This window comes from Sarcophilus harrisii, chromosome 2 (genome assembly GCF_902635505.1).
Source record: "Sarcophilus harrisii chromosome 2, mSarHar1.11, whole genome shotgun sequence".
Lineage (NCBI taxonomy): Eukaryota > Metazoa > Chordata > Mammalia > Dasyuromorphia > Dasyuridae > Sarcophilus > Sarcophilus harrisii.
The window spans coordinates 214,667,542-214,689,071 of NC_045427.1; the positions used below are offsets into that span (position 1 = coordinate 214,667,542).

A 21,530-nucleotide genomic window follows, 5' to 3' on the forward strand; every position below is an offset into this window, starting at 1 on the left:
AATCTCACCCAGAGGAGGTCCATTCAAGCATCTCTAGAATTTCAAGGAAGTCCAGAGACACTACGAGACTGGCTTCCCATACATGCCTGCCATTCCAAGGTCTTTTTCTTTCCTCCCTTGAGTGTCCTCCATTCACATGTCTCTCTCTGAAGAAACGCTGGACTCCATTCAACAAGGCTTTTCTATAGGTAGATAGTAATGAACTCAAGCATTTCTCCACCAGGTAATCTGAGCTTCTAATACTTGAGTTACAAATGCTTTAATGTTTACACCATGGAGCTTCACAACTACTCTGTGGAGGAGGTGCTGTTGATTAGCCCTCTTTACAGATGAAGAAATTTCCTTTAGATAAATGTGTCACTTGCCTAGCATCCCACAGCTAGTAAATGACTGAGAAGGGATTTGAACATCAAGTTTTCCTGACTCAAGTCCAGCACTCTATCCATTATGCTGTACCACATTCTAATAAACAATAGTTATTTTTCACCTGATGACTGAGGGAACTTGTTTCAATACTTGCTTGAAGAGCAAAAATGATATGAGTTAGTGATGGATTTCATGGTTAGAAACTTCATTAATGAAGCAGAAATCAAAGTGGAAGCAAGAGATCTTATTCCAGGAATGAGTTCCCTTTGTGATTGGATAATATGGGTATCCCTGTTAAGTAGAGGCTGAGAAGTACTAAGTACTGGGAACATGCTGGGTACTTGATCCCAGGGCAGAAAAAAATTAGGTGGAATAAGTACCACCTTAGCTGATTTGACCTTCAAACAAATCTCTTTAACTTATGATCATTTGCTTAAAATAGTTCTCCTGTGGTTCTCAAACTGTGGTCTGCAGACCCCTGGGGGCTCCTGAGATCCTTTCAGAAGATTCCTAAGATCAAAACTACTTTCCTAATAACACTAAATTGTTATTTGCTTAATAAAATTTTCCCAACTACTGACTTTTTTTCTTATCTTTCAACCAAAATAATATATCACAACAGATTGAATGCAGAGGCAGATATGAAAATATAGCAATCCTATTAAACCAGATATTATAGAGATCTGCAAAAAGAAAAGTAAAATGATACGATTCTTCTCAGGATTTTTTTTCTGTTTAGAAAATGTAGTTATTTCATTAAAATGTTATGTTATGTATTGGTCTACCTGCCATCTGGGTTGGTAGTGGGGGGAAAGAGAGGAAAAGTTGGAACAAAAGGTTTTGCAATTGTCAATGCTGAAAAATTATCCATGCATATATCTTGTAAATAAAAAGCTATAATAAAAATGTTATGTTAACATGTAATGAGCTTATTATTGTTATTTTAAAATGAATGAATAAATATTTTTAAAGTTTATCAGTTTTAATGTCTTGTCTAATAAGGTAATATTCATAGATATAACCAGAAATATGCTGTAAAAGTAAACTAGCTCTCCCCCCAAAAGTAAATGTGGTAATTTACATTTAAATTTGCATTATTAACATTTTCCCCATTGTTTTCTTAAATCTGGGAATTGACCAAAAAAAAAAAAAAAAAGTAAATCAAGCTCTAGGTTTGCCAATTTCCAAGATATAAATGATCACACTAAAAATTTAACGATCAATCTTGCTTCAACACAGCCCAGGATATAATCTACACAAACCAAAGCTCTTTGGAGTCTTTATAATTATTAAGTGTTTAAAGGGGTCCTGAGATCAAAAAGTTTGATAACTACTGATCTAGAGACTTCTTTGAAGTCATATACCATCCTGTCCCATATCTTGAATGGAGGGACCAGAATAACTTATAGCAAAAGTCTTAGTTCTGGCTGTCCCTTCTTCATGTTGTAGAAATCATTGGATTATGAATATGCTGAAAAGTATATGAAAGTATCTATGATGAAGTAAGAACATCTAGAGAATACTAATTTCTATCTTCATGTATACTTCAAAATATTTGCCATAGGTCCATCAAAAATATGCTCCACTGTACCAGAGTCCAGAAATCCTTTGATATTAATACTAATACCTTCTCCCTGCTATGACTCTTTATTTCCTCATGCACATTTCTCCAAGTGAGGACAATGTTAGGTCCTTGTCTTCACTCCTCCTTGCAGGAGAAGAGGATTTCTCTTATCTAAAGAAAAAAAAGAACAAAGGGCAAATCGGGCACTTCCTTGAATCCATTGCATGAGTGATCAGAACCTATTATCCATTTATTAGACTTGTTAGGCAAGAGTGGGTATGGAGGCATAGTCTCTTATATTTTATGGGCAAGATGAAAAAATATGGGTTACGTGATAAGAGTTGGATGGTTTTGGAACTGGTTGAATGAATAAATCATTAATTTACCAATATCAGCTTGGAGGGAAAGACCTAGTGGAAGGCTCCAGGGATCTGTCCTTGGCTCTGTGTGGTTTAACATTTTAATCAATGACTTGGATAAAAATATAGATTCTATGCTTATCATATTAGCATATGATATAAAGATGGGAGGAATAGCTAACACACTGGATGACAAGAGTCAGTATCTAAAAAGATCTCAATAAGCTAAAATGTTGGCATGAATCTAATAAGATGAAATTTAATATAGATAATTACATAATCTGAGTTGGAAGGGACCTTAGAGGCCATCTAGTCTAACTGATGGCTAAATTTGAATTCCCTCTAACAACATAATTGATGAATTTGTGTCCAGCTTTTGGAGAAAATGCTGAGTGAAGAGTAGGGGAGGAGGAGAAGAGACTGGAGATTTGTAGTGTTATAATTGAGAAGATGGTCAAGGATGGAATCTGGGGACCTGAAATCAGTGAGAACTATAGGAGAAGAACACGTACAAGTTATATGAATATTTATAACTGGGAGAAGGAGAGAGAAGAAGAAAAGTCAAGGGAGACGGGGTGAAAAGTATGGAAAGACAAAGAAAAAGAGGGAGAAAAAGAGATGAGAGAAGAGAGAGAAATCAAGAGGAGAGGAATAGGAAAGAGAGGAGAGAAAGAAGGAGGGGGTGGAGAAAGAGAGTAAAAATAATAAGAATAAAAATGAAAGCGAGTTGGTGAAAACAGTGGTGGTTGGGAGGGGGCTGACGCCCAAAAGAAGAACGAAAAGATGAGTCAGGAAAGAAGCAAGAGCCAAGTGAAGAAAAAGCCAGCCTTTCTCCATTTGCATTTCAATGAAGACCTGAGTTGGCTATTACTAATAGCTTTTAAAAAAGAATTCCTATAACCTTGTCCCATCCTCCTGCTTGTTATTTTTAACTCTGGCCTTTTTCCTGTATTTCCTGGCAGTAAAAAGCTGGAGAAAACTTGTAGAGGGGGATCAGTGCTCAGAAAAGACCAAGGCACCATGGTGTTTCAGAACAAACCCAGGGTCTGTAATCCTGGCTTTGTTATTTACATTTTGTGTGACTTTAGGGGAGCGATTTTACCTCTCTGAGTCTCAAATTCCTCATCTGCAAAATGGGAACATTAGATCAGATGACATTTAAAGTCCTTTCCCAACTCTAAATCTATCCTCTGAGCTAAAGCCTTACTGACTGTGACTTCACATTTGATGTACCAAGATGCCAAAGCCTTTTATTCTTAGGCAGCTGGATAGAACAGTGGCCGGTGTTCTTGGCCTGCAAACATGAAAACCTGAGTTCAAATATGATCTCAGATACTTATCAGCTATATAATTCTGAGCAAGTCATTCTTAACCTCAATTTCCCCATCTATGAAACAGGGGTAATAATAATAGCACCTATTTCCCAGGGTTTTATGAGGATCAAATGAGAGAATAATTATGAAGAGCTTAGCACAGTCCCTGACACAAAGTAAACTTTATAGAAATGTTATCTATCATCATCATCATCATCATCAGACCCTCGTATTTTCTTTCTCAGATGACTGGCTTTCTTTCTTCTATCACTCCCTCTGTATGGAAGAGGCAGTATGATTCAATTGAGTCAGTGTTGAATGGGGAGACATAGGAACTATTCAAGTTGGTCAAATTGTTCTTTGGACTTCAGAAGTCTCATATATAAAATGAGATTGAACCAGATAACCAATGAAAACCTTTACAATTTCAAATCTATGATCTCGGAACTTTGCTTTTGTGCCCTTTCTTTCCCCCTTCTTGCCCACACCATCACATGCTACACACTATAAGAATGCATTTTCTAGGAGCCCACTTCTTAAACTGCGATTTGTGACCCCATATGGGGTCTCATAACTATATGTGGAGATTGAAAAATTATGATTTGTTATCAATAAATGTTTGAATTCTATGTCTATTTTATATACCTATATGCTCAGAGTTATCTAAACATTTCTCTGGTGATAGGAGGTCACAGTGAAAAAAGTTTAAGAAGACCTGCTCTAGGGTTTATTCATTTACAAAAGAAAAGAATAAGAAGATCCAGTATTTAGGGGTTATATACAAACTAGGTAGTAAAAACTTTGCTAAGCTATTTTGTAGCTAAGATTCCATGGTCAACATTGGGCCTCTGCCTGGAGCTTAGGACAGGATGTTCTATGTGAAGGATGGAATTGTCTTTCTGCTGAGATTGTTGCTAGTGTTCTGTCCCTGACCAAAAAGACTATATATATACTTTGTATCTGTTTAGCTGTTCATATGTTTTCTCCTCCAACTTTTCATATGTTTTCTCCTGTAAGCTCCTTGAGATCAGGAACTTTTTTTTTTAAATAAAGCTTTTTATTTTCAAAACATATGGATAGGGCAGCTAGACGACACAGTGGATAGAGTGCTAGCCCGAAGTTAGGAGAACCTGAGTTCAAATCCGCCCTCAGACACCAACACTTCCTAGTCGTGTGATCCTGGGCAAGTCACTTAATCCCAATTGCCTCAGCAAAAACACACACAAAAACTATATGGATGGATAATTTTTAACATGCACAGTTGCAAAAATTTATGTACCAATTTTTTCCCTCCCTTCCTCTCATCCTGTCCCCTAGATGGCAAGTAATCCAATATATGTTAAACATGTGCAAGTCTTCTATACATGTTTGCAATTAGGAAAAAAATGAGGAGGAAAACAAAATGCAAGCAAACAACTTCAACCAAAAGAGTGAAAATACCATGTTGTGGTCCACACTCAGTTCCCACAGTCCTCTCTCTGGGTGCAGATAGCTTTCTTCATCACAAGATCATTGGAACTGGTTTGAATCCTCTTACTGTTGAAGAGAGCCACATACATCAGAATTGATCATTGTATAATTTTGCTGTTGCCATGTATAATGATCTCCTGGTTCTGCTCATTTCACTTAGCATCAATTCCTGTAAGTCTCTCCAGGCCTCTCTAAAATCATCTTCCTGATTGTTTCTTACAGCACAATAATATTCCATAACATTCATAGAAGTTGTTGTTTTTGATTGTTGCTTTTCTAGCACCTAGGATAAGAGTCTGCTACGTAATAGATGTTGAACTGAAATGAGTTAAACGGACATTTGCCTGTGGGTTGAATTCTGTGAAGTGATTGGGAATTTAAAAAAAAGGTAGGGTACTTTTGGCTTACTTTCCAATTCCTCCCAAAATTGGAAGGCAGCATGGTACTGTGTGGAAATAGTAGTAAAGTTGAGATCATGCCTATCCAAATCCCCACTTGCTACCTGTGGGAGCTTGGGCACATCTCTTCACATTTGTTTTCAGTTTCCTTATCTGTAAAATGAGGGAGTTGGAATAGATGATCTCAAAGGTCCCTTTCAGTTCCAGAAATATAATCTTATTTAGCTATTTGTATTTCTTGTGAGTTTGTGTGGGTTATAAAACCTGACCAGAGATGACTTATATGCAAGATAGGCCATAAAAATAAATATAAGCTTATAGAATGGAAAAAGAAGGTGAGTTCATAATGGAATAAGGGTGAAGAGTAGCATATGGACAGCTCAAGTAATGCATAGTTACCCATAAAATATTAAAATTGAAAGAAAAAAGTATCTGGAATGTTGGGAAAATCTTCTGTGAAAATACATGGACAAAAATGACCCAAGATAAAAAGGATGGATTATAAACTGTACTGGGGGAGAGAGGACTCACAACAGTATCAAAATATCTTAAGCATTTTTTGTTTGTTTGTTTCTTGCTTGAATAAGGTATAGTTAGATACCAATTTAATTAAGTCTTATGGTTTTGGTACTAGGATACCATGAGTCCACTATGGTCTCAAACAGGATTTCTTAGCTTGGGGCCCATTAACTTGGAACCTCAAGTAGTCCATGAACTTGAGATGGGAAAAATGCACTTTTATTTCACCATAAATGACTTCCTTTGTAATTCTATTTATTTTATTTTGTTTAAAATTTAAAAATATTATTCTGATATTCTGATAAGAGATCTATAGATTCCACAAGATTATGCCAAAGGGGAATATAACATTTTTTTTAAAAAAGGGTTAAGAACCTGTCTCTGATTAATTAAATTAATTAGATTTAAGTGATGATCCAAACCTCTGAATTGGATTGAATACTTTTATTGCTTATTGCTTATTGAATTTTGAAATTGTCAGTACAATTCCCATTGTGAGAACTTTCCTTCTTCATTAGATGAAACACTTGTATTGTGTTGTATGTTGTACTGATTTCTATTTGCTATTAAGTATTAGTAGTTTTCTTTGAAGTATACCATAACCTCTTTTAATCTCTTGACTAGCCCATTAAAAGTTCAATTTTATTTTCTCTCTTTTAAAACTTTTGTGAGAAACTTTACTAAAGAACATTTGTCCTCTATTCTAAGATAACAATAACTTCTCCAAGGACATTCTCAAACAATTATGAGACTCTGAGCTGGACAGTTATGAAATCATAGACACCTTCCAAGGCTGTTGAGTATATGCCAAGACTAAGCTGCCCAAAAAGCCAATCAAGAATTCAGAAAGGTTCATTGTGAGCTCATCCATCTCTACCTTGGCCAAGCAGTACTCCCAAAATATTTAAGACTGGGTTAACATGAAATTTTGTTGATAATTCTGTTTTATATAAAAAAGAATAATGCAGCCTCAAATGGAACCATTGCTGAAAATTCACTACTTCCTGCTCTTCTCAGTGAATACTTTGATATCATCGTGGAACCCAGACAATTGTATTCTATTCCCCAATTTAGCCTGCAATAAACCTCAAATGGATATGTTAGTTATGTATTGGTCTCTGCTTTGACTTTTTAAGGGTAGGATAAAAACATTTAGTATGTGATCATTTATTTAGAGAACATTTGCTACTAACTAAATGTTGAGCAATGGTAGGGGAGGCCAATCATTTTTCTGACCTCTGAAGTTAGTCCTTGAATCCAAAACAACTAAGTAGATTTCTCTTTAAAAAATATTCCTGATTACACTAATCAATTGTATTATTTATGAACTTTTCTATATCCCTTTCCATAGTAAATAGATCCTAGGAAGTGGCAGAGAAAAGGGGGCAAGTAATTAATGTTTACATATGAGAGATCTTTGAACTCAGAAAAACAACTTTGTTCAAGGCCAGGAAGATCTGGGTGGTTCATTTGGATTTCAGGAATCAGCTCTTCATCTAAAGCTATTCACTTAGAATACCACTATAGCCTCTTCACCATGGAAAGAAGGAAACAAGCATTTATTAAATACCTATTATATGCCAGGCACTCTGCTTAGCCCTTTACAAATAATAACTTATTTGATCCTCACAACAACGCTGTGAGGAAGGTGTTTTTTTGGTCCTCATTTTTACAGTGGAGGAAACAGAGATAGTTAAAGGTTAAATCATGTGCCCAAGGTCACAAAGCTAGTAAATACCTGCTGCCAGAGTTGAATCTGGATCTTTTTGACTCCAGACCCAATGCTATTCATTGTACAAATTTAGTTCTGCAGTCAATGATCTTGGATATGAACTTTGACAACATTACATCTGTAGGATTATAGACTGAGGGACTGAAAGGAGTCGCTTAATCCAAACTCCCATTTTACAGATAAGAAAACTGAAAGATAGAGGGAAATAATGTGCTCACATTCCCATGGATAGTAATTAGAAGAGCTGGGATTTGAATCCAGACCCCTTGACTCCAAACCTTCTGTCTACTGCTCCACTTTTTCTATGTGAAGACTCCTTTTGGATTTCAGCTACAGACATTTCCCCCAGTTTGGGCTTCAACAGTGGGAACAGTATCTCCCTTCCCTGCTTCATATACAGGCCACAAAAGTGAGGGGGGAGTTATGTCTGTAGCATTTATGTCTGTAGCAAAGGTAGTTATGTCTGTAGCATTATGTCTGTAGCAAAGGTTTTGTTACATTTTAGCAAACAACAATTAAGAAACTAGGAGATAGGAAAGGTCTGTTTTGGGAATAGCCTTAGATTATAAAGGCCTAGTAGGGAGAGGAAGATCCCCTGAGAGATGTGAGGGAGAAGAGACCAGTCCTTCAAAGGACCAAAAGACCACATCCCCTGCTCCAGGGCTTTGCAATTGATTCCCTTTAACTAGACTTTGCTGTAAGACTCCTCAAACACAATCTTGTCTATTCTTCCTTTTCCTAGGCTCATACTTGAGGAAAGGAAGTCAGGAAATCTTCTGCTATCTATAGATTAGAGTCAGAACACTCAAAGTGGGCCATCTGTGTTTACTTTTATTCTCTTCTTCTTCCCCCCTTTCCGTATCCAAGGGGGCAGAAAGTGAGTATTGGTAAACTAATAAATTGGTAAACTGGTAAAATTGGTAAAATAAGGGATGCCTCTACTATAATTCCATTTCTAGGCATACCCATTTGGTTCTTTCTTTCTTTCTTTTTTCAGCTAATAAAGTGTTAAGTGTCTGAAACCATATTTGAACTCGGGTCTTCCTGATTTCAGAGTTGGGTGCTCTATCCACTGTGCTATCTTAGTTACTTCATTATTTTTCTGCTCCTTGATTATTGGGGTTTTTTGAGAGGCAATTGGGGTTCAGTGACTTGCCCAGGATCACACAGCTAGGAAGTGTTAAGTGTCTGAGGTCACATTTGAAGTCAGGTTTTCCTGACTTCAGGAATGGTGCTCTGTCCACTGTACCAATTAGCTGTCCCTTGATTACTTTTCTAAGGGAGAATCACCAGGGAAAGGTATCTGAGGAAGATCTGTAGCCTAGACTATGGCAAGAAATCCTGGGCATAGCTGATCTCAGAGAATGTCATTGTGACTAGGGCAAGGACCAAAATGGAATTTGGATACAGAGCATTATCTATTTGGAGGCCCCAGGTGGAGACATTAGGAGCAAAGGCCAAATATTGTAAAGGCAAATTTGGGGTGCAGTCCAGAAAAATCTTTCTAAGAAGTAAAGACTTATCCGTGAATGGAATAGGTTACTTCCAGGGGGTGATAGGTTTTCCCCTTCCTTAAAAAGGGTTCCGAAGGGGCTGGATGGCCACTTATCTGATATGATTATCTGATATGTGATAGTGAAGATTTGTTCTTAAATATGAGTTATGCTAGATGGCTCCTCGAGTCAAACTCCAATATTCTATGACTAACAATGATGGGTATTTGGCGTCTCAGTGGAGATTAGTATCTCTAAGATTGTAAATAGATGGTACAATGGTTAGTGCTGAGCTTGGATTCAGGAGGACCTGAATTCAAATATGACTTCAGAATTTATTAGTTGTATGAGATTGGGAAAGTCACCTGTGACTTAGTTTCCTCATATGTAAAATGGGGATAATAATAGCATTTGCCTCCCAGAATTGTTGTGAGGATCAAATGAAAAAAAAAAAACTATAAAACACTTAGCAATGTATCCAGCACATAGTAGGTACTATAAAAACATTAGCTATCATTATTATCATCATTATCATCAGGAATTTAGCCAAGATGAGAGGAAACAAAAGCTATATTCCCCAGTCTCCAGAAAGCTTAGCTAGGTCAGACTATCTAATAGGAACATACATAGAACTTACACATTCTTTAAGTTCAGAAAGGCACTTCAGGTGATATGGTGGAAAGAATCAGAAAAAAACTAATTTGATGATAGTGGATAAATCATTTTCTCTCTTTGGGACTTAGTTTCATCACCTGTAAAGTGGAGGAAATAATCCTTATACTGTCTCCATAAATGGATGGGAATGGATTTATGATTTCATTGGTTCAGGGAACTACCAATGAGGAAACTCCCTCTACGAGGGTCATTCAGCATCTCTGTAACTTGCAAAGGATATTAAGAGATTAAGTGACTTTCCAAGAGTCACATGGCAGATTGAGTGGCAGACATAAATCTTCTTGGTTCTAAAATTGACTTTATAGTCATTATCCCACATTATCCCTCTTCTGTGTATTAATGTATGTGAAATGGTTTACCATGACAAAGGAATAGGGATAGGAACATAAATTGGAGCTGCAATTTTAATGGTAGAGAGAATTCCCGGAGAAGGAAATTCCTTCTATTGATATAGTACATCAAATCTTCAATTTAAAGTTTTAGGGTTGCCTAAACTATTGAGATGCTGCTTCAAGTTACTGTTTGAAATGCTACAAAAATATGAATAATTATTCTTCTGATCTTGATTGGAGTCTTCTCCAGGAGGAAGGGAGCTGGGTCACATTACTTTGATGTGGATTACAGTGAATTGGGAACAGGAGTCCAGAAGTCCTGGGTCCTAATCCTGACTCAGACACTTAGTGGTTGTGAGATACTAGGCAAGCCACTCTACCTGCCTCGGTTTTCTCTTCTGTAAAATGAGGATATCATAATGCCTGCTTCCCAGGGTTGATGTGAGGATAAGATGAGATAGTATTTGTGCTTTGCAAACTCTAAAACCCCATGTAAAAGCAAGTTAATTAATCTCTCTGAACTTTGATTTCCTGATCTATTGTGAGAAAAATGCTTGTGCACTAAAAGGAGCTATAGAAATGTGAAAGGTAATAACATTCTGAGAATTTCTTGAGAGCTAAGCTACTCCAGGAAATATCTGGAGTCCTGTCTACCCTTTATCTACAGCCTATCTGGAGGAAACAAAGAGCACTTTGCTGGGGTGGAGGGTAGGGAGAAATACCTGAAAGTCAGTATAGTCCTACACTTGGAATAGTTTCCCAATTGAGTGTGAATGGGAGACCAAGTTAAAGAATATAAGAACTGTCCAATTTTGAAAGATTTGAAAACTTTGATGAATGTCATCACCATGTATGATTCAAGATGACTAATGAGGAAAGAGTATTATTATTGTTATTGTTATTTTATAAGGAAAGAACTACTTGAAAGAAAAGAAGGGACTAAGGACTGAGCAACTCAGTTTTGGTCTTTGGTAAGGCATTAGGAATTAATTAGCAGAATATTAGCACTACTCCCACTGAGTCTCTTAGTCACTATCCCTAAAGCAGGGCATCAGAATACTTCAGTGCAAGAGGAAGAGGTCCTTGGTGGGTCACAGTGTCCTTGCATTCCACACTGCCCTCTCTTACCAGTTGGTGACCAATTTGTGACTTGGAGGGATGAGGTACTTAGTGATCTCAGCATGGAAAGGATGGCTGGCATTCAAATGTGTTGCCATCCATGTTTGGGGGCAGGGCATAGGAGAATGGATGAAGGTTATAATGTCATGGATTGTAAGAGGCTGGGAAATGTTGCCAGAAAAAGACCTGACCTGGTTTGAACTTGAAAGTTATCATGTGGAAGAATATTTGGACTTATCTCTATTTATTTTCTTTATATTTATCCTTTAAATACACATTGTCTCCCCGATAGAATGTCAATTCCTTGAGAGTATTGGTGTTTCTTTTCTTTTTATTTATATCTCACAGGAGGCACTTAATAACTGTTTGTTGATTGATTGACTCCAGAAGGCAGAACCAGGATGATGGGGGTGGAAGTTGCATGGAGGCAGACCAGCTCAATGTAATTAGGAAATGTCTAAGTAGTGAGATCTGTCAAAATATGGCATGGGCTGCTTTGTGAAATAGTGAATTACTCACTACTGGAAGTATTCAGGCTAAGGTTGGCTAATCTCGACCAGGGTTATATAGAAAGGATTTCTGTATAAGAGGCCTTATGACTTTTGAGATCCTTTCTAACTTGGAAATTCAATGATTCTGGGTGGAAGGTAGTGTGGTATAGTGGAAAAATCACTGAACCTGGAGGCAGAGGACTTGGGTACAAATTTCCCCTCTGATGCTTACTGCCTTCACACCTTAGGCAAGTCCCATAAGTCTTAGTTTTCTCATCTGTGGGGATGACATCTAAGATGCCTTTCATTTCTAGGCTATGGTCCTCATTTGCTGGCCCTGGTTACCATCTTTTCTACTTGTCTCCAATTCTTTTAGTGCAAAGGCAGATTGTATGGTAGCCACTCCAGGCATCCTTATAAGGGAGATTGAGAGTGAAAAGAGTCAATTGTCCTTGCTGTCAGAAGACCTGAGGCTGTGCCATATCCTAGACCTGTATGACTATGGATACAATAACTAATGAACTTTGGTTTCCTTATCTATTGGGGGAGAGTACTTGTGAACTAAAAAAAAAGTTTGAAAAAATTTGAAAGCTTCTTCTTGAGAGCTCCTCCTGGAGGCATCAGAAGGCTGGCTAGCCTTTTTTTACAGCCCACCTGGAGAAAGTAAGACCACCACGGGGAGATAGCTGAAAATCCCTATCATCCTAAATTTGGAGTAGTTTTCCAGTTGGGTGTGAATGGAGAAGCAGGTTGAAGAATATATAAAAACTGCTCAATTTTGATCAATGTCATCACCACCCATGATTCCAGATGATTACTGAGAAAACAAGCTATCTACCTCCTGATGGAGATATGATGTAGAGTGAGATATACATTTTTGAAGCTGGCCAATGCAGGAATGTATTCTGTTTGAATATGCATATTTATGACAAGAATTCCCCACTATCCTTCTCCTTCCTTTAATGGAAGGCAGAGGAAGAGAAAATAAATACTTATTAACTAAAAATTAAATTTTAAAAAGTTAGGAAAAGCCCTAGGGTTTAGAAGTTTCTGGTAAGACAACCTCCAGCAGCTTGATATGAGGTGTCCCATCTTGGTAAAAGAGCAAATGGGGACAGCTGAGGAAACATGCCATGTTCCCACTCTCTCCTCTATAGAGAACCTTCCTTGTTTCCTTGGTGACCCTGTTATGATTTTTTTAATAGGGTTGGTTGCCAGGCAGCTCACCTCTGCCTTGGGAGTCCAGACAAGTGAGAAGGGTGGAAGATCCCAGATGGCAGGGACCTTGTCAGGTAAGCTACCCTATTCTCCATGCAGAGAGGGATGTCTGGTCAGGAATGTGCCAGTGGACGAAACACACCATGGAAATATCTGAGGATTTTGGTTCTCAAAGCAAGCAGGTTGTCTTCTGGTGCTGGGCTAGATTCCTCCCTGGTTCCATCCATTGCTTTTATTAAAAGGACCAAGCTAGCCAGCAGGAAAGCGCTGGGCCATTGGATGAGTGTAGGTTTATCCCGTTCCCCTTGTCAAAACTGACTGGAGGTCTGGCCTCCAGGATAAAGGTGACAGAAGTAGCCGAGGCTGTCACTGGTCTGAATGTACAGAATTTATTAGTTGTCATTCTTAATGTGAAGATGGATAGGTTGAGGGAATGCCTCTGTGAGTCTCCAGTTCTCTGGAGGACAGTGATTTCAGAGGCTGGGGTGGGGAGGGACTAGGGATGAGGGTGGGGGGATTTTCCCACATATATTGCATATTTAATTGGCAGTGTGCCCAGGGATAAGGCATCAGGGAAGCAGAGAGGCTACCTGCGAAAAGAGAGGAATTTGGAGGGGGAAGAGGAGAGGGCAGGTGGACAGAAGACAGACAACATCACTTATCCATGTCTCTTTCATTCCTGGTTGAAAACCTTTGCTCCCCTTCCCATCTTTTTTTCTTTTCCCCATCATTTTCCTGAATTTGCCCCTCCTATGTATCCGGTCCTTCCTGGTGGAAAAGCACGGTGCTCCCCATGTCTGCTGTGCTGCAGGGGAGTGGCAACTTCCAAGGACCTGGGGACAGGGGATCTCACAGGATGGAAGTCAATCCTACTGAAACACAGATGAGGCGAGGGGGGAAGAAAGGGTACTTAGGTAGGAAGGGCATCTCCCTGTGGAGCCCTCAGACACCCAATCCTTTCCTCGCCATTTATTATTGCTTCTTCTGCAGGCATACAATTGCCCAGTCTGGTAACAGTTACTACAGAGATTGACCCTCTGCCCTGTGGGTGGGAAAAAAGCTTCATCCTTCCCCAGGGAGAGAGCCGAGGGGCTCATGTGCACCTCCTTCAGCTTGCCTATTAACGCTCTCCTCCTAACTCCTTACACACCTGGAGGCACCTGTTGGTACTAGATTGTCTGGGCTAAGGCCTTACTTTTGCCTCTTTTCCTTTTCTTGGGGCTCTGATGGAGGCTAAGTAGCGAGCAGACCAGTATCCTCCTCTGAAATATGAGGTCAAAAACTTGAAAGCAATAAATTCTCAGCCTCTGACCCACAGTCATTCCTACTGGCTGCACAGCCTGGAGCAAATCCCACCTAACACTTCCATAGAGGCAAATGCTGGTGAGGGCACACACTCAGGCTGGAAGCCTTGATCGCAGGAGCCAAGAGCTGAAACATTAGGGACAGAGAGGCAGTCAAGCGACCAGAAGGGAGGAGAGGATGCAGAAGGGGAGCCTGCAGCTCCAGGGTGTCTGCCGAAGAAAGGGAAGAACAAAGCCTGGCTGCGGGGCAGGCAGTGCCAGATTTATCCCAAGTGCCTGTGGGACAGGAGGGTCAGCAGCAGGCACGTGGCTATAGAGTGCCTGGATGTGAGTGCCTGAGATCATGGCTGCTCCATCTCTGTCTCCTCCTACCTGCTGGTGCCCTGAGTTGCCACACAGCTCTGCTGTCATTTGTTGAGATTTGTTCTATTCTAAGGGTAAGCTCCTGATTGGGACAACTATGTCTGAAAAAGCCTGCAGTACTTGGAGGCAGCAGGGAAGCCCGGCATGCTGAGGAGATGCGCACTCCCCTCCGGTTTGGCAGCTCTCCTTCCTGTTTTGAGCCTGAAGAATTTTCCTTCCCCTGTCACTGGACAGACGGGCATCTATTCCATACCTAAAGGGAGCAGATGTGTCCACCTAGGCAAAGGCAGAGCCAAACCTTGCCTGCCAGACCAAGGCTACATCAACAGAATGATGAATCTGCCTCCTTTTCAGGTTTCTACTGCTACTCACGCTTTAGTCCCAGAACTCTGATTTCCCAAATCAAGAAATCTCCTGGCGTGGTACCATGTCCCCACTCAGGCACAGCCATGACCTTCTCAGCTATTTTGATTTGATCAGGAATTGGGGTGGAACGTAATCAGGAAATGATAAAGGAGGGCTGAGGTGGACTCCACTCTCATTTTTATGTTGTTCTCTGCTCTCCCCTCTCCCCTGTTTTCTTGATTGCAGGTTTGGGGACCTTTCAGAAGTTCTACCTCAAGAATAGCTGGAAGACGCTAAAGTCCCCTCACCAAGGGCTCCCCTATCCACAGACAGCTTCAGATGCGGAAGAGTCAAGAGTCCCATGCCTACAGAGTTGCTGCTCTGACCTGGGGAAGGTCCTCAGGAGTCTTGCTGTAGCTGCCTGTTCTTTGAAGGGTAGCAGTGGTCGGGTCCCAGGGCCCCGGAGATGGATGACATCTTTGGGTTTTTGCTCCAAAATTGTCTTGGTGACAAGGAGATGTAGGAGGTATGCATTTGGGGCAGGAGAGCAGGCAAAGAGAATCAGGAGAAATGGCCAACTGAGACAACAAGGACAGGCAGGGTATTGAAATGGGGATTACTACCTATCCTCACCTCCAAGGAAACACACTAGCTCCTTCCACTATGAGAAATATGATTGAGTTTTTAACCAGAAAATTCCAGCTTGAGTCTCAGACAGAAGCACTGGAAGTTATTCCTTTTGCTCAATCTCTCTTTTCTGCTTCCTCTCTGCTAAACGTTCCCTTTTTGCAAAGCCATGCAAAAACAATATAAAACAAGACCTGGGGTGGGGAGATTGTAAGATGTGACTCAGAGCAGGAGAGAGGTGATGGGGGCGGGGTGTGATAACAGGGAGCCGGGCCAACTAGGGAGTGGGAGCAGCTAAAAGTCCCTGGCCCCAGACAAGGAGGGAAGGAAGAACTTCACAGATAGGACAACTGTAGGACACCAATGCTGAGGGGTATAAATAGAGATGCAAACAAACACTTAACACAGAGAAGTCCCATTCCAGAGGGATGGTGGTGAGGGAGGGGTGAGTGGATGGGCCTCTGGGAACAGCTGAGCCTCAAGGGCCAGGCCCGCAGCTCCTCAAATTTCCAAGGCTAGCGAAAGTTTCCCCTTAGACCCTTTCTGGTTCCCATCCCCCACCAAGTTTCACATTTCTTGGAATTTTTCAGAGCATGGAGAGAATATAGAAAGGTCTCAGATGCAAGAAGCCCCTAGGCATAAGCCCTAGGCCCTGGGCAGGTTGGTGGGCAGGCACAGTTGGAGGTCTTAGGAGAAGCCCAGAAGCCCCCTACTCCTATACTGACCAGTGGTGGGCAAGCAAACCCCTGGGCCGATGCCTGCAGAGCCACCCAGACTATGGGGGCATAGATCCCACAGCCTCTCTGCCCACATAGAGACATGGAGCTTATTTCTTTAATAGGTGATTTGAAGCAAAACTTTATGGAGTCCGTTTTCCGACTGCTCCCTTGCCCCCTCCCCCTTCCTCGGCCTGTGGGGGCGGGTTGGGCCCTTAGCCCGGCCCACCACCAGCCCCGTGTCACACTGAGCTTCGGCGCTTCATGAGGCCCCGGAACGTGGACAGGCTGTGCAGACCAGTGGAGACGGAACTGATGGCCGAGCGCTGGGCTGTGCAGAGGCACCGGTGGGAAGGGGTGTCGACATAGCGGCCGCCCCCGGGGGACGACTGGCTCTGCTCCACGCAGGTGTCGGAGGTGGACAGGTCCCGGGGGATGATCATGGGGATGGAGTACTGGAGCTTCTCCCGACTCTTGTACCACAGGCAGGAGCACATGGACTGGAAGTGAAGAACCTCGGCGTAGACGTTGCGGAAGCCCCCGCTGCCGGCGATGGTGGAGGACGCCGTGTCCGTGGTGTGGATGCTGCCTCCCGCCTGCCCGTTGCGGGTCAGCAGGGCCCGGTGCTCGGCGTCCCGCTTCTCATCCTCCGCGTTCATCGTCATGAAGCGTAGGACCACGAGGTTGAGGAAGGCGCCGATGACCGTCAGCCCGGTGAGGATGTACACGAAGCTGAAGGCCACGTACTGGGGCTGAGTCTGCAGAGCCTGGTCCTTCTGCAGGGCCACATAGTCCCCGAACCCAATGGTGGTCAGGGTGATGAAGCAGTAGTAATAGGCCTGGAAGAAGGTCCAGTGCTCGTAGTAGGAGAAGGCGGCTGCCCCGATGCACAGCGTGCTGATGCAGGAGAAGAAGCCGATGATGACCATGTTGGCCATGGAGACATCGGAGCGCCGCATCCCCAGCCCCTTCTTGGCTCGGTGCAGCAAGTACTTCACAAAGGTGTTGATGCGCTCCCCCAGGCTCTGGAACATAACCAGCGTGAGCGGGATGCCCAACAGCGCGTAGAACATGCAGAACACCTTCCCCCCATCTGTGCTGGGGGCCGCATGGCCATAGCCTGTGGGGAAAGAGAGCACAAACTGTAGCCCTTTCGCTTTTCTGCTGGTCCTCCACTCTGCCCACCCTGAGCCGCCCGCCCCCTACCAGCCTAAGGGAGGGGAATGGCTTGTGGAGGGGCGGAAGGAATAGAGAGAGGAAGGAACCACTTTTATTCTCTCCAGGGGCCCCGGGAGGGACCGATTTTGGCCAAAGCCGCACACGGATAGTTAGGTGAAAGAGGAAGGATTTGAACCCACTTTCCCTGACTCCAAATTCCAAATTAAAACTTTCCATTGGTGTATCACACTGCTAGAACCTCGCACTGTCATCTGGGGTGACCCTAATTCTCTTATCTCTCCTGTTCTCCTCCTAATAGTGCTGTGGATCTCTGGCCTCCCCAAAGTGAGGCGCCTAACCCTGAGAGCCTCTTGACTTGAGGCAAGCCCAGCTTCTTTGGATCTAGGATCCGTGGGCAGCCTTTTGAATCTTAAACACCAAAGGGGACTCAATAGCGGCACAGCTGGGTGTGTGAGGCCCAAGGCAGGTGTAGTGCAAGGCAGCCTGCTTCAGCCATCCCAGACACCTTGTGAAACAGGTGGCTGCCGCAGCCTGTTCCCTAGTTTTAGCCAAGTCCAGGAAAAACTCAGCATCTCAGCTCTCCTCATCTGGCTCACCTACAGCAAAGGAGAGTGAGAACATATTGTGCTCACCAGCTCTGGACCCTACCAGCCAGACTATAATTCACCTTGACAGCTGAACTGAGCAAGACAGAAGCTGAATGGCTTGTTCCTGCCCTTGGCCCTGGCATTCCCCTTTGCTTTGGGCACTAGCACTTGGAGGGTTATACATTTTCCAAGAGCTGGCAGTTATCACTTATGGTGTCTGAGAAGAATTCAATGGGAAAAAAGATCCCAGACCCTCAAGACATAAGATTCTACTAGGGGAAAGACCCCCAGGGTACCACTCAATGAAAATACAGAGAACAATATCCTTGGAAGAGAGGTGCTTATCATTTCCATTTCATAGTTGAGGAAACTGAGGCAGATGAAAGTTAAATGACTTGCTTGAAAATATCTGAAACCAGATTTGAACTCAGATTTTCATGACTCCACACTTTATCTTCTGAACTGTCTAACTGCCTCTAGGTAGAAGGAACATCTTCACTAGGTGTTCCTAACTCAGTAAAATTGCAGATCTAAGAAATCCTTGCTAAGAACAAAACTCACTTCTATCTGCTAAAGGAGTATGAGAGTCACCATTGACTTCTAATTTCATGGAACCAAGCCCTAGTTATCTCTCCACATTTCTAGCTCTGCATTCTCATGCTGTGAAGAACCTAACTTCTTTCTATTTAAAAACCTCTGTTCTATTTAAATGTTGTCAAAAGTAAAATTTTAGTATTGGCTGAACTCCTCTAGCACTTATGAGCTCTAGCTGATGCTACTTCATATTGTTAGTCATCTGCTTAAGTATATTTGGGCCCCCCAACTAGATGATTCCTGGACAATCCTAAGCAATCTTAAGGCTTACAGAGTAATATGAGCTGGACAGCAACCAGACCCACTAATGGCGAATGCTAGCTAACTTACAATATTCCATATTTGATTTTCACAACACCCTCCCAAGGTTGTTTGTGCAAATAATATTATTCCTGTTTTATAGATGTGACTAAAGCTAAGCAGTCAAATGAATAGCCCAAAGTTAATTAGTGGCAGAGCTGGACAGGGATCCAGATCTAATGCTTTTTCCATTACAGCAGATTGTTCCTTAATACCTTTTGTGATGTAGATAGTCTCCCCTGACTCACTCCCTACACACACACACACACACACACACACACACACACACATGAATCCCACAAGGAAACTTTTATTTTTATATTTTTCTTTTTAAGAGGCATTGGAGTTAAATGATCTGCCCAGAGTCATGCAGCTAGTAAGTGTCTGAGATCAGAATTAAATTCAGGGCCCATTATATCCAGGACTAGTGTTATATCTACTGAGCCACTAGCTGCCCCTAGATGTACTTACTCCCCATGAGTGGTTCATCCTATATAAGGACAGTGAAGTACAAATTTAAAAAATACATTTGTTGTTTAGAGAGCCAGACCCCACTAAACGTCTTCCTGCCAGAGGAAGAACAGGGAGAATAAAAAGATGCAATGGTGATTTTTAGGCTGCTCATAGCACATAATGACTCATATTTTGGGTAGGACACTTTTTACCCTTTCAAGAATCCTCCTCACTTCTCATAACCAACCAGAAATGAACTGAAACACTGTATAATAGTAATGCATGTTAAAATCCCATGATGATACACAATGTCCAGGACACCACTGAGACCAGGAGAGAGGTGAGCTGAAACCTATGGGAGGGAGACAAGCTTGGAACCAAACTCTGTCCTGGGAGCCTGCTACAAACAGTGAGGGGAGACCACTATAGAGCAAGGTCTAGGCACTGGCTGACCTACCACACCTGATGACCCTGATATAGATGTAATAGCTACTGGACCTTGTTGGCCTCTCTAGCTTACTTGGGCTGAAATATGCCACAATTTATAGCACTTTGGACTGTTTTTTTCTAGAAAGGGGATCAAGGAATTCTCCTCTTAGTCGATAAGTTTGCAACCATCCAACAGAAAATGGCAGGGGTGAGAGTAAGGAGTATAGGGGGAAAGATTCCTAGAGGAGAAGAATTTCTGAAGGATTAGATCTAGATTCAATATCTATCTATATCTCATCTATCTCTCTCCCTCTCCCTCTCATGTTTAATTCTAACTGTTTTATTCACAAGGTTTTTCTGTTTTTACCACTAATTAGACATGTGGTTCCTTTTTTTGAAAAAAAAATTAATACTCTAGTTTCTCTTTTAAGAAACCAAAAGAGAAAAAAAAGAAACCAAAAGAGAAAAAAAAAAAAGAAACCAAAAGAGAATCCATTCATTGGTGGGGAGAAGAGATGCCATTGATAAGCACATAAACTTTTCTGTCATTCCTTAGATTTTAACCAAATCTTTGCCTTTATGTAGGGAATCTATGCAAGCAGTAGGGACTCTGACCATTCATTCAGCAGTATTGCTTCAAACATTAAGCTCCTACTGTGTACGAAGTATTTTCTAAGTGCTGGAGGAGAGAGAAAATTTTGATAAAACAGCATTCTTACCCTCATGAGGCTTCTAATTAGTGTATGTGTATGTGTGTATGATGGGGGTAGGAATGGATATCAGATATATATTCAGTGTTCCAAGAGAAGTGGAAAACAACTCAGAGCATCTTAGATATGTGTCATCATGGGGTTTTAACATGTGCTACTACTACACAGTTTTTCAGTTCATTTCTGATTGATTTTTGAAAGAGTAAAAAGTGTCCTACCCAAAATATGAATCATTAAGTGCTATGGGCAGGTAAGTAAGGTTTTCTCCTACTATAGAGAGATTAAAGACTGGATGAAACTTGTTTGCAAGAGTTCTTCTACGGAAATCTGTTCTGAAGCATATGAGAGCCCTCAAATTGGGGGAAAAGCAGCAGTCATTGCCTGTTATTCAAGAAAAAAGACAGCTAATTGTGTCTAGCTCATTTGTTTTTCTTTAAATATTGAAAATTGTGAATCTTGTTTTTTAAAATAGTCTTAATTCATATCTATACTACTATCCTTTTCGGAGTCTCCTGGAAGAGATCTATAATCACTCAGAATTTGATTGAAACATCTACAGGAGCAGAAAAGGAAGGGAGAAAGGAAAGGTAACAAACATTTATTGTGTCTACTGTACACCAGATCCTGTACTAAGAAATTTTTACCAATATTATCTCATTTGTTCTTCACAACATCTTTGAGAGATAGGGACTATTATTATCTTCATGTTATAATGAGGAAACTAAGGCAGACAAAGGTCAAATCTTGCTCAGGGCCACAGAGTAAGTGTCTGAGGCTGTAGTCCGGATCAGTGCTCCAACCATTGTATTAACATCCAAATTCTGCCATAAAAGTGAGAGGGACAATCTATAGAATCATTCATTTATTTAGGACA

At 41.5% G+C, this 21,530-nt stretch overlaps 1 protein-coding gene across 1 annotated transcript in view; it reads right to left on the minus strand.

The window, feature by feature from the left end:
- Positions 1 to 13,419: 13,419 nt before the first annotated feature.
- Positions 13,420 to 21,530, minus strand: part of KCNK3 (potassium two pore domain channel subfamily K member 3) — a 61,688-nt gene continuing 53,577 nt past the window's right edge. Inside the window, exon 2 of the mRNA XM_031951410.1 lies at positions 13,420 to 17,524. Within this exon, the coding sequence (XP_031807270.1) occupies positions 16,647 to 17,524 (878 nt within the window). The 3' untranslated portion in view covers positions 13,420 to 16,646. The remainder of the gene's footprint in view (positions 17,525 to 21,530) is intronic.